This window comes from Branchiostoma lanceolatum, chromosome 5 (genome assembly GCF_035083965.1).
Source record: "Branchiostoma lanceolatum isolate klBraLanc5 chromosome 5, klBraLanc5.hap2, whole genome shotgun sequence".
Taxonomy (NCBI): domain Eukaryota; kingdom Metazoa; phylum Chordata; class Leptocardii; order Amphioxiformes; family Branchiostomatidae; genus Branchiostoma; species Branchiostoma lanceolatum.
This window is the reverse complement of record NC_089726.1, coordinates 9,655,285-9,668,910: the sequence shown is the minus strand read 5'-3', so window position 1 is coordinate 9,668,910 and position 13,626 is coordinate 9,655,285. Positions and strand designations below refer to the sequence as shown.

Genomic DNA, 13,626 nt, shown 5'->3' with positions numbered 1-13,626 from the left:
GTGCTTTGAATGTGTCTGATGTCTGTCTGAAAGGAGAGGACATAAGAGGCCTTTCTCAACATGCAAGCCAATTCCTAATGGAAAAAATCATTATCCTAAGATATTCCAACATGCTTGGATATGTAAGGCACAACCCCAGGCGTGCGCTTGGAATGTATATTCTTTGATGGTTTTGTGAAGGAAAGGGAAGACGTGGCATTACATGAAAGTTCACATAAGCCTTCCATTTCGTCCCAGGGAAATGAAAACATGAATCTTGAGACTGGGTAGTAAAGGCGCCGCCAGGAAACCTTTGCCGCTCCGATGCAATCACTGTCGCGGTACTACTCCAGAAGCGTCGGCCCCTCAGACAGCGGGCAGACAGTAAATGATGTAGCGGATTTTGTAAGACTCACGAAGGATACCGATGGACTGAAACTTTCTCCTTTGTTCATAGTGATGGATGTGTACCGAAGACTTCTTACTCCGTGGTTTTCAAATACCAAGGGCGCGATCGATGTTCGCGAATTCTTAGACTGACAGGTCTGTTACTGGGGAAATGTCACATGTGAATACGTCATCATGCAACACACCCACCACTTCATCAATGCAAAGGGCTGTATTCTTAACTTCATGCCATATAAAACGGTAATAGATAAGTATTGTTGCTTTAACGGTGTTTCTTACGTGTGCACTTTTATTCAAATACCTAATGCTCATATTCTCCTAACCACCATCAACATTAATCCGCCGGGTTACATAAATCCGCCACTTCGAAAAACAGTGTGTTTCAGAGATTTCTAGTGCAGCACCCCCAGGTCTGCATAGTTTAGTGCACTATACTGGGGGACTTTGGGTTGGAGATCTGTTTATACCTATCTTTTCATGTGACGGAATTATGTACTCTGGTGGAATTATGTTACTTAGCAGATGTTAACGCCCCAAGAATAAATTGCTTTTACTCTGGTTTCCGTAGTGTTGAGAAAAAAGATGCTCGTTCTGCTCTACCTGTAGACAGTAATTCTTCACGCTCCTCTTTGCAAAGGATTTTCTTTAAAGGACACGAATCCATTATTTTCAGGCGGAGGCAATAAACACAACGCTGGCGCTACCTTTTCATACGCACATTAATCGCCGCTTCCGTTCTGCCTCACAAGGTTACCTTGCATAAATCTTTATTCCCTCAAAGTTCTTTTATGTGGTAGACTTTTAACTATCAATTTAGAAAGCCACAAAACAGCAGCCGAGCGGCGCTTCTTACCACATTGGAGAAAGATCAACAGAGTTCAACGACACAGCCATGAAGTTCACTCATCAACCATTTGCCGGGCAGCCACTAATGACCTTTATGATGGGACCAAACATCATAATTGATTTCTTGAAAGGCTTAAGAGATTGGGTACGGTAAGACAGATAGAGCTTTTATTAAAGTGCAAGATTTGTGAGCATGTTCCACACATCAGTTATCAACACAGGCCCCAGAGGCTCTCTACTATACGAGTACGTTGTGTGATGAATTTACCAGTGATAACTTATCCTGCAGCACTATGACAGGCTCAACAGTTTGTCTTGTGTTACCGTATCGGTTTTTTCCTCTCTTGTCAGAGAGATTGATCATACATAAATGGATAACAGAATTCCAGTCGATTTCATGGTCTAGGCTGAATGAAGAAAAGAAAAGCAAACTCATTTCGTTTCACGAGCATCGTATCTTTCTGATCATCAACAGATTTGATCATCGAGACACGTAATGAGTCGGAATCTTATCACCAAGTAAGTTGCCCGAGCCAGATGGACATTTTAGGACCCTCACCACCATTTCGAAGAAAACCACTCTTAAAGTATGTTATATCATGAATACTTGTGTTAGACTCATCGTTTCATTGTGTACAGTGCAGTGTGCGTATCCTATCATTGGCGATTGTGCCTTTAATCCAATGTACTATCTTCTTACTGAGTTTGTATCGGCTGCGATGTCCAAAGACTCGTATATCTTCGAACTTGCATTTGCCCTCCAAATTTCTTTATTGTCATTCATTTTCTGTAGCTAGTTCCATTCTTCTGTTCATATGCGCTCCACTGTTTCATTGTAATTTTAACGTGAAAGATTTCTTTTCAGAGAAAGTAAGCTATGCCTTTCTTGCTCCCGTTAATATGCAAAAGTATTCAATGTCAAGGTTATATTTTCAGGTTAAACGAATATCCTGATTGCAGGCTTTATAACATCGTTAGACTGACTTTACCATGGCGCCATTACATTAGACCTCTGTAATTTCTTCTATTGGTTCTCTTAAGCTTGGTCATTCCGGGTTCACTTGATGGTGCTGTCATCAGAACACAGGTGGTCATCTGGCTCCTGGGATAGACGGGGTCACAAAGTACAGCACAAAATGTATTCAACCAAACGAAGGAACGATGATTTCATTAAAGATTAACTGCAATGAATATTCCACTACCATTCACATCAAAATTTGGTCTTTTCTGAAATCATCAATAAAAGTTTTAAATTAATTTTCCGAGAATGACGTGCTAAAACGGCAACCTAAAATAGAATATCGGATGCAAGTTATAAGAGTAAATATATGTATGGTGTACCGCGTACGATGACCAGAATATGACTTCATCAAAGGATATTTTACAGGGCACTGGGCAGCGGTTTCCAAACGCAATTACGTCGAGGCCGTAAACATTTTATTTCGGGAAAATGGAAATCCAACTTCTCCGTGTAAAAGGTGAGTATGGGTAGTAAATTCCCAGGAGAACTCATTAGAAACATTGTGGTAAACCCCTTCATGTGAACGATTTCCCTTTACTGGCTGTCATTACTGTGCAACGACATGCTTCAAGGCCTGTAAAAGGACTGCAGGCAAGCCTATATATTCAGATACTCCAAGCCGCATCATTATCATTCATTACATGCGATAGGAAAGAAAGGAAAGACACATTTTATGCTGTCAGTAACGGTTTCAAATTGATATCTTTTTCTGTGATTCTAAGTTATGGAGGATCCATGATTCCCTTGCCAACTGTTAATGTTAATGGGAAAACGCGTAATAAAAAGAAGATATGGTGCAGTTTCTGTGGATTCTCAATAATCAAAGGGACGTACGACAGAAAGCTATGATCAGAATTCAGTTTTTCGTGCTATATATCTGGATCTAGCGTAGAAGATTCGGTATGCGTTTTAGGAAAATACCATTATCCAAGAAGCTCATACTTTTTTTCTATAATCCATATAGCTGATTCATTTACCCTTCACCCGAAGAATCCACCCCGCTAGCAGTAACTGACGAATGGCTCAGATCGTTTCAAAGTCTTATCATGTCCTTCCAGCGGCGTGCTGGCTTGTCAAAGGAGACCGCGATGCCCCTCGGTGTTTCACGGCGCAACTAAGCACTGGAAGACTGTGATCGGTCAGGAGAATTGTCTCGGGTTGTTCAACTTGTCTTTATTTTTCTCATGAATAATAGGACCTTGGTTGTTTTTTTGTTGTATTCTTCGTTTCTGAAACACAATGGACAGTTGGAAAGAGCTAGAAGACCGTGAAATCGAGTATTTTAGCTTTATAGATGAAAGTGTGAAAACGACTATATATTTATAACATTCATTGAAATCTCAGACATATACATGTCTTCCTCGCTCTGACCTTACCAAGCTGCCCTTTACCCAAGGAATAGATATCCCGTCTATGAGAACGTCGGTATGAAGTTGAATATAGCGCATGAGGTGACATTAGGAACGCCCTAGTTTCTTAGATTGGACGAAGTCTGATTCGACAGTGAATGGAGAAACGTCACTTTAGATCCAGATAGAAGAGACTGAAATGGCCTGGAGGTCACGCGGGCCACAGCAGTGTTTATCTAGATTAAATCTCCCAATGGTAGAAGTAGCCATAATGCACACGAATATGCTCCAGGGCAGGGGTCATTTCATAAGTCTGTAGCCATACGTTCTACAGATATTGTGAGGTTTGCTACGGGCTATCGGAGATTACACAGGAGAATCAATCTTGTTCAAACGGGAGAGAAAACTTCGGGGTACATTTTGCACCTACCAATAGAAACCTTAAGAACTCTTTCTTTAAGACTCATCAGTAGCGGGCTGCTCAAGAAGTCCGTCTTTAGACCCAAAATTGGTAAAATGATAATTCATACGATAAGATTCTTTGCACCGTAGACAAGATCGACAAGTACATAAAAGTTATAGTGCAGGGGTGAAATATACACATGTGCAGTGCCAACGATACGCTATAACTTATTTGGGGCTAATGATGACAACGCCGTCCTCACATCAACTCAGATGCTAGGCCTACTTACTCATCATTCTCCCTTTCACTTACACTAGTCGCACAGATCTGTAACTAATCACTAAAGTTTCTCTTTCCGTTGTAACGTAAAGATCCTAGTCTTGGACAGAACTCAAATTGCAGCTGCGGGTGCTTATTAGAACGGAACTTGAAAGAAGCAACGAGCGAAGTTATGTTTACGACATGAAAGGGAATCTCCCCATCGCTCAAAAATGTCGGTAATAATTCAATAGCCATGTCATTGATTATGCACATTCTGACGCCATCCCATGATTTCCATCTTGTCTTTATATGTCGTGTTTGAACATATGTACCGTTACATAGATACATGGTTATACTAAGATCTCAGCTATTACTCCTGCGGTTTGCTATGGTCTCCGACAACATAGCTTGAACCATGCGTCCATTACGTTTCCTTTCAAGCGTTCACTTGGGGCCATTCTGGAAGATTGGCCATTCATTTTGCTTAAAACAGAAGGGCAGCGTTTTGCAACTGCAATTCATCCGTGGAAAAAACTGCTCCCACCCAAACTCACAGTGTCAAAACTCACTACTCTTTGACATCTTCACGATTAGAGGTGGAACAAATGGCTGCGCGACCTTTTCAACATCCGCCTCGTAGTCGGGAGACTCATCTGAAAAGCGGCCTGCTTCCGAACCTATAGGAAAGATTTATATCCCCTGTCTGTAGAATATACGGCTACAGCATCAGCGTCTCGGGAAGCCAGTATAGTCCCCATACCACAGGGATGTCAGTTACATGCAGCTGGGCGGCGTTTTCTGGCGCGTAGCGTCTCCTCGAGCGAAGTACTGATCCATGAGCGTTAATGACGAGAGGCAATTTTCCAGCGAGCAGTGTAATTGTAACCTATAGCCGGAGGCGTGACACGCAACAGTATTGTTGATTGGTAATAGGGCACAATGAACGTCGTATATGTATCCCGTGGAGACCGTAACCCCACAGGAGGATGACGTGGGCGGTTTTTCCTGGACCACAGGAGCGCACAGGAACATAATCTACATTGGGAATCTGGTGGTACTGTTGCGCCTTTCCTTCGGATGCATCTCCTTGCGGTGTTGTTGGTACTCTCGGGCCAGCAACGCCTTCTCCTCGCCCGGGGAGAGCCGGACATCCCCGGGAAGCTGCACATTGGTCCCGAGGACTGGCTGAGAAATTTCACCAACGCCACGGAAGAGCGAGACTTCGATAAACTTCAGCATCTGCTGACCTATGTGGTGGAGAAGGCAGGGGATAAGGAACTCGATCAAGACATTCTCGCATCTCTTAAGGTAAAGCTAATGAAACGTTCGGTCGTCGTTTTCTTTAAGGGTGCGTTGTTTCAATCAATACTAGTATGCGGTTTCTTCGAGGTATCTTTTGTGAGGTTTAGATCATCAGATACATAGGTCAAGCCATTTAATTGGCACGATGTTTTCGATTTCTCATTTCAATGGTCCGTGTAAATTTTGTTTTTGGCTTACAGAGCGCGAAATTGATTCTTTAAATAATGCCCATTCTTCTTGTCCCGGGAAAGACTTATTTGTCTTTTTTAAATGTCGTGAATTAGCCAGAGGTTGGTAGTTTCCGACTGTTGCATGTACTCTGATTGATAGTGCACATATGAGATGGTAGGTGCTCACTGCGTAAAACATCGGCTGTCTATCGTTTCTATGAATAGATATTTTAGTGTAAATAACTAAACCGTAAAATCGCGTATAAAACACCGGGTACCGGTACCGTACGTAACCAGTGTAATTCCTATGCGATGAAACTTTGCACCAGTGGACTATACGTATATAACCAATGTCTAGGAGGTCGAAGTATACATCATAGAACATATTGAAAATGCCAACCCTATACATCTACTCGGACTTACGGGCATTTCAGCATGATTGTGACTGTTGTTCTCAATTCATTATGAGTTCAGAAAAATACCTGAGGATAGATCCGATGGTTAGAATCGATTGTAGTGACAACTCTTCTGTCGTGACATTGTCGATACTTTGCAAGGGCAAACTGTCTGACAGAACCAGTTGACCTCCCGCCCCCTGGCCCCTCTCTGTTGGTAGAGGACACATTAGATACTCAGAGGTGACCCTTTCTTATCGGATATTCACCCCGGTGCACCACACGGACCTGTGTTTACGAACCGAATAGAGAGAAGACAGAGGTTCTCAGATTTCCCTAACCTCCTTCGTAGACCTTCTAGGCGCGGCAGACGTTTTTTTTTTTTTGGGGGGGGGGGATGACTGGGGTATCTTTCGTCGGGAGGGGTCGGTATTACCTAGGCGGTAGATACAATCGCTCCCGGCGAAAGAAAACCTAGCCCATGCTGAAAATCGCAAACCTGCGCTGAGAGAAAATAAACCCGCCACAATTAGAGGTGGCTAAGACCCACAAGACTACATGTACACCTGTACAGCCGAGCGCATACTTCTCCACACGGCCACCGTTTAGATCTATCTGAGCTACATAGATCGCCTTTTCTTGCCTTTTTCCCTATTATGAATCATGCAATAAAGCACCTTTGGCGTTCTGCCGAGATTTAATTGGTCTGAACCAGCAGTTCATGTTTGTCAAGTTTACACTCGGCTCTGAGCGAAGCCTGTACAACACGTCCCTGATGCCTCGTCGGTTCATAGTCCACGAACGTACTCCCAAGCTATTCCCCGAGTCCCGGCTTACCTGACCTAATCTCATCATTCTGGGAGTAATCCAGTTTTATTTCTGCGTATTTCCTTTTGGAGACAGACTCTCATAAACTCGCAATGGCCCTCCTCCAGCTTGTGTCCATGTCCACCCTGTTAAAGCTTGTACAGGGTCATCAGAATCATCAAACGGTGCTCTCTGTGCATTCGCTGATGCCCCGCACTTGAAAATTACTTCTACATGGTCGCTAATGATTGACCTTTGTGCGCCCGTGCACGCTTGATCAGGTACAGCTATTGGAAGGAAGGAAGCGTCATGGATTTGAGGAAGGAAATGGCATATTTTAACAAGAGTACAGGACTGTGCATCATAAAAGCAGAATCCGACATATATTTTGTATTACAAGCGAAGATGTGTCCAATCTATGAATGAATGAATGAACTTTATTGCTCGACAATTGTACATGGCACAATGTATGGCAAGAATGACAGTGCAATTAATACAATGGGTACTAAACTAGTCTATTCTATTCTATTCTGAAAACTATAATCACAAGAATATATGAACGTAAATGGCGTAATGATATAATATATGTTAAACGTTTCGGTCTGTTAAAATACATTCTCTCTTTTGTAAAGCGCTATATATGTATTGGCCTAAGTACGTAGATATGGTGTCGGGACATGACATAAGTAGATGTAACATGTCTATGTTTGCCTATTGACAGCCAGAAACAGTGGAAGAGAATTCGTCATTGATGAAGCCCGATTCTGCTTCCCAACAATATTCCAGACAAGTTTAAGAGATGAAAATGATCCGGTCTGGGGATTTGTCTCAATTTTTTTCCGCATTGAAGGTCGTTCAACTTAATTTTCTTAAGATTAGACCAGATGTAGGGTCATTTCGGTTATCTTAATTGTATCAAACAGTGCCATTCAGGTCTGCTTCCCAATTCTGCAGGAAATGACCGGGCAAATAATTCATAATATGATTTAATGTTGCGCACGATGATTGTACTGAATATGTCAGGTTCTGGCCATAAATCGACATAAAGATCCAATGAGTTATTGCCTGTACCGGTGACAGCCGGATGCAGTGGGCGTTCTTTGTCGAATCTTGACAGGAACATATATTTGGAAGCCCCTATCAGCTATCTGCTCAGATGAAAGGTATCGAACCTACCTCTGCCCGAACTCTCTTTTTTCAGAAGTCGGCCAACTTTTGCCTTATGTAGCTCTTCGTTAGGTTCAGCGCTGAAAAGTTTGAATTCATTATTCATCGTGTATGCCAACTTTTTAGTACCCCACACATCTATCCATCCATCCAGCCATCCATCCGTCCATCCGTCCATCCGTCTATCCATCTACCTATCTATCTAATATAGTATCTATCTATCTATCTATCTATCTATCTATCTATCTATCTATCTATCTATCTATCTATCTATCTATCTATCTATCTATCTATCTATCTATCTATCTATCTATCTATCTATCTATCTATCTATCTATCTATCCATCTGCATATAACAGAGAAAGGTAGATACTAGTAGGTAGATATGGTAACTATGTAAATAAAAGTGTGGATATGAATGATACATGTACAAGATATCCACTTTATAATTGGCATGTATGTCAACTTCATCTGGCCTTAGAAGGGAACTATGCAGGCTTAACGTAAATCTGCAAATCTCCCTCAGGACAACCATGACCACATGTCACATAAATCATGTCAAGATGACATGAAATACGATGAACCCCAAACGGTATGTGCGAAGTAAGAACTTGATAATACCGGCAGAGCCAGAAAGTGTATTCTTCAGAGGTTATGCTTCGGCTAATTCAGGGGTGCCAAAGAATACATACGAATTTTACGGAATACATACGAATCTTACGGAATACATACGATCCATTACTAGAAACATACGATCCGTACGGAATACATACGATCCATTACGCGGAATACATACGATCCGTACTAATTTGGAGAAATGTCCTGATCATGTGACATCGGCGGCAAATTCAATTCGGGATAACCGGTTCTTCGTACGATATCTTGGCTTATAACAGCTTAATAATGGCGTTTCCCAACCGGATAAACTCTAAAAATCTCAAGCTGCACTAAATTAAGACTGATGTAGGCTAAGACCAACTAGGAGGACCAGATAAAGCTAGATTCGGTGCTAGCGCGATGGCCAGCAAATTAGTACGGATCGTATGTATTCCGCGTAATGGATCGGATGTATTCCGTACGGATTGTATGTTTCTGCGGAATGGATCGTATGTATTCCGTACGGATCGTATGTTTCTAGTAATGGATCGTATGTATTCCGTAAAATTCGTATGTATTCCGTTAAATTCGTATGTATTCTTTGGCACCCCTGTAATTGGATGACAAAAGAAAACAGACCTGACAAAATAGAAATCCCGATGAAAACGCCTAAAAATACGTCAAAAACAAGCCGGAGGCGAACCTCTGCTTGGAGTGTAGAATGTGTACTATTTTGATAACCTATTGAAAAGTCATTAATGATAATGAATTGGTAGTTAAGAGGAGTATCTTGGGTGCCATCTGCATCTTTTTGACAGGAATGCATTAATGATTTACCGCAGGCAGTGGATGAGTTCCTGATGCTTTTACGTCTACGAAAAATATTGATCTGCCATTTATGGGAGGGAAATCCCCACAAACAATTCCCTTTTGTTGGTCCTTTTTCCCCGAGGACATCATCAAGTTGTCAGTATGATCTGTCGTTTACTGTCTAGGCCTCCCTGGCTGTTGTAAACCCTTGAACCCGTTGTAAACCCTTGAAACCTCTCTAAGTCATGTACGACTGGTGTGACATAACCAGGATTCCCATTGGACACTCGGGGACCAATGGGGAATCGAGCCTAATTTCGGAGCAAATCCCTCCTCACGGTCTGATCGCACGGGAGGTAGGAATGGATGTTGCTTCCGTCGTTTTACGGGCACGGAGGGGGGAAATTGCCCTTCTGTCGGTCGATATTAAATCATCACGGTATTGACCGGGGCTTATTAATATCTGTTCTGTGCAATTCCGGTAACGCAGGAATTACTTTTTCCTGGGAAACTCTAAAGGGCTTTCGTAACAAGGTAAGAGACTTTCTCAAGGTTGAGAAACAGATTGGGGTGTTTCTGAAGGAGTTTGGCGATATATGTGCTTGGGACTAGACCAGAAAGCTTAGTGATTATGCGTACCTGCAAAAACGTGCAACGGGCGGCTTCAAAAATAATGCGCATTGCCAAGTAATTTGGCAATTTTTTGTTGTATTGGGCTGTCCTGGTCTTCTTTGACAGCGGGGATTGTTTGACAGCCCGTTATACCGCCAACAGTTGGTGAATTCCAGCTGCTCAGAGAAGTCCAGCAGTAATAAAACATTACGACCTTACATCAGCATCTTCTTGGAGATAAAACACCGGCAGTTGACCTCCCCAAATTGCACCGACGTTGCAGCAGACGCTCTCCATCCCACGATTCCTCCCTGTCCGTGCCTAATGAGGCTGATTCCTGTGGTTGCCGGTCGCTTTTAATTGAGACGCGCCACCTCTTAACCTACAACGCGCTGGCGCAAGCAACACTGTCGTAATTCACTCATCAATTCCGGTCAAAACTTCTTTATCGTTTGCGTTTCAATCCACCACAGGGAACGGGTCACGGCCGTGTTGTTTCGCAGTGAAACTAGCTCGTTTACCACCCGTAATTACCACTGGAGATACAGATGGCAAATCGGAGAACACGTCAACCGTGGATCTTCCCCGAACTTCTAAGACAGGAGGCATTACGAATCGGTCGTAGTCTCGCCAATTACGAGACCGTTATCTCTCGCGCGCACTCCGGGAGAATGTCTCCGGGGAGGACTAAGATTTGCCACGGGCCGTCCAGCAATAATTACGACTCTTTCTCATCCGCATCGATTGCAATTACATGGCGGCCTGGCGCCGAACTGTGCGAACTACGGAGAGGGCAAGAAACTGTCTCAATGTTATCGCAGAGCTATATATGGTGTGGAAGATGAAAAGAAGTGGGTTAGGATATACGAAACTATCTCAATGTTATCGCGGAGCTGTGTATGACGTGGATGACAAAAAGAAGTGGGTTAGGATATAGGAAACTGTCTCAATGTTATCGCGGAGCTGTATATGACGTGGATGACAAAAAGAAGTGGGTTAGGATATACGAAACCATCTCAATGTTATCGTGGAGCTGTATGGTGTGGAAGATAAAAAGAAGTGGGTTAGGATATAAGAAACTGTCTCAATGTTATCGCGGAGCTGTATATGACGTGGATGACAAAAAGAAGTGGGTTAGGATATACGAAACTATCTCAATGTTATCGTGGAGCTGTATGGTGTGGAAGATAAAAAGAAGTGGGTTAGGATATAAGAAACTGTCTCAATGTTATCGCGGAGCTGTATATGACGTGGATGACAAAAAGAAGTGGGTTAGGATATAAGAAACCGTTTCAATGTTATCGAAGAGCTATATATGACGTGGATGACAAAAAGAAGTGGGTTAGGATATAAGAAACTGTCTCAATGTTATCGCAGAGCTATATGGTGTGGATTATAAAAAAAGTGGGTCAGGATATAGAAATACATAAAATATACTCTCAAGAAATAATGGACACCTTTTGTGGTCTATATATATCACCGGCGCTGCTACTTATGAGGCCTTAGTGTTTAAAAATTCATATTGTGGCACATGATTCGAATTCGAATGAAGCTTTAACGTTACATATATATTGGCGCAACAAAAAGTACAGTGACGGTCATACAATCAACTACAAACTACAATAGAGAAATGTTAGATACATCTTAACATTTTCTACTAGCTACGCTAATATGAAGAAGGCTAATATGAATACATCTGTAATGTCATATAACGATACGGTAGGGCTAATCGACTAAATCGTAGTATTCAGTATATTTTGATATTGCGTAGAATGTAGATCGTCAGTGGGCGTCGGCACTTGACATCCCAAACCCCACCTCTGTCATATACTAAACTTGTTTGTCAGTTTGCTTGAATGTTCGTTGATTTTCCTCGCTCAGACTTGTGTGTTGACTTGCAGGTGATGCAGAGCGTTGGCTATGTGAACAGAAACGCCACCTACTGGGATGAGCTGAACCAACAGGTTAAGCAGGTAAACTGAAACCGAATTGAATTGAACTGAATTTACAATGATGAAAATATATTACCGCTCTACAATATTGTAACGTAAGTATCGAGATTGCCTAAAAATGTCAACTTGACTTGGCTCTACTTCCACCATTACCTCAGATCATGTACCAGCTTGGACTTGAAAGAGAGCCACAAGTGCCAAGGAAACGTGCCAAGAAGGCCAGAAGGAGAGGCCCGAGGATGTCTAATAACCACCGCAGCCATGTAGAGCTCTGACGGCGTCCGTTCAGTATCCGCCATACCGTAGACGTCTCGTGAAAAATATACGATAGACAGCAACTGTTTCTACTTTCCGTGAATACCTTAGTGTTGGAAGAAAGTTTAGCAATTGTATTATGATTACTACCTCCACAGGTGAGCTTCCATGATATTTCTATTTTCCTTTACTTTCCTATACATCTTTGTAGAATCTTGAAATTTCGTACCGCCATGTGGTATAATCTCCTAGGTGTTACTGAGCGTTCTTTTATGTGTGACATCACTCTTTTGAAGGGAAATGAACTTCTCATTGAACTATCGAACTTACTTACTATATAACGTACAGATCGCATTGAAAGTTTCACCATATTTGACTTTACCTGTATGCACTCATCATTTGATAAATTACTCAAAAGAACGGTCGTCTACCGGTATCTCTTTGTCATATGTAAGATATTACCTTCCCAATGATTAGGCATGTACCACATACCACTCGTTTCTCGTCAGAACAAGCCGTAAGACTGCTGTGAAAATATAATGCTTTGTTGAACTCGTCTCTGACAGCGTCATCACTTTTCCCGCTAAACATCTGCACCAGGGTTCTTTCCCCTTTCCTTCGGATCTCCCTAAAGCTTTGGGACCTTCCGTGAAGCATTCTCTGAAAGCATTCCTTATGAGAGTGCTAAAAAAACAATGCGTGCAGTGAAGAACTTGGACTAGCGTATGGAATAGGGCTCGGAACCTGAAAATAAACCATCGTGGCGAGTGTATCCAGATCAAGGTAGCGGCTTTCTGTGGTACTGCAGCAGAACTTCCGGTTGTTATATCTCATGTTCTAGACATGCTGTTTGGCAGCGTGTACTTCTCAACTTTAGTACAAATAACAGCATGGTTTGTCGGATACGCGCTTGAAAGCAAAGGATACAGACAAAACCAGTTTTTCATTTTCTCCGCTCCTAAATGGTACACCTAAGTTACTGCATTGCGCATTTGCAAGAAGGGGCATTTGTCGATAGAGCCCTCTAAACTATGGGACAGGTACGCGTCCTCTGTGAGTGCAAACTGTGTATAAGTGTCACCAAGGTCTGTATGCAGCTTACCAAGAAGCCCTGAACTGGTTGCAGTACTGGTACGACAGGATATGATGATGATGATGGTAGAGCCTCCCCGCCGGGTTTTTAATGACGCTTCAGTGGTTTTATAGGTCAACTAAGCTGAATATGAGAAGAACCACAACCTGTTTCTCAATTTGCAAACTTGGATGACAGATAGTTAAGTTGTGTCTGAGAG

At 42.4% G+C, this 13,626-nt stretch overlaps 2 protein-coding genes across 2 annotated transcripts in view; both read left to right on the top strand.

Moving 5' to 3' along the window:
• LOC136434933 (mitochondrial carnitine/acylcarnitine carrier protein-like) overlaps positions 1-13,626 on the top strand; it is a 154,432-nt gene that overhangs the window by 44,179 nt on the left and 96,627 nt on the right. The window lies entirely within an intron of this gene.
• On the top strand, positions 4,674-12,892 carry LOC136434919 (uncharacterized). The gene is made up of 3 exons (XM_066428030.1): positions 4,674-5,575; positions 12,029-12,100; positions 12,238-12,892. The coding sequence occupies exons 1-3, from the start codon at positions 5,345-5,347 to the stop codon at positions 12,352-12,354; spliced, it is 420 nt and encodes a 139-aa protein (XP_066284127.1). The 5' UTR covers positions 4,674-5,344; the 3' UTR covers positions 12,355-12,892.

Coding starts and splice junctions, on each gene's coding strand:
- LOC136434919 (XM_066428030.1), top strand. CDS start 5,345: ATGCATCTCCTTGCGGTGTTGTTGGTACTCTCGGGCCAGCAACGCCTT. Junction 5,576..12,028: donor ACATTCTCGCATCTCTTAAG/GTAAAGCTAATG, acceptor GTTGACTTGCAG/GTGATGCAGAGCGTTGGCTA. Junction 12,101..12,237: donor TGAACCAACAGGTTAAGCAG/GTAAACTGAAAC, acceptor CCATTACCTCAG/ATCATGTACCAGCTTGGACT.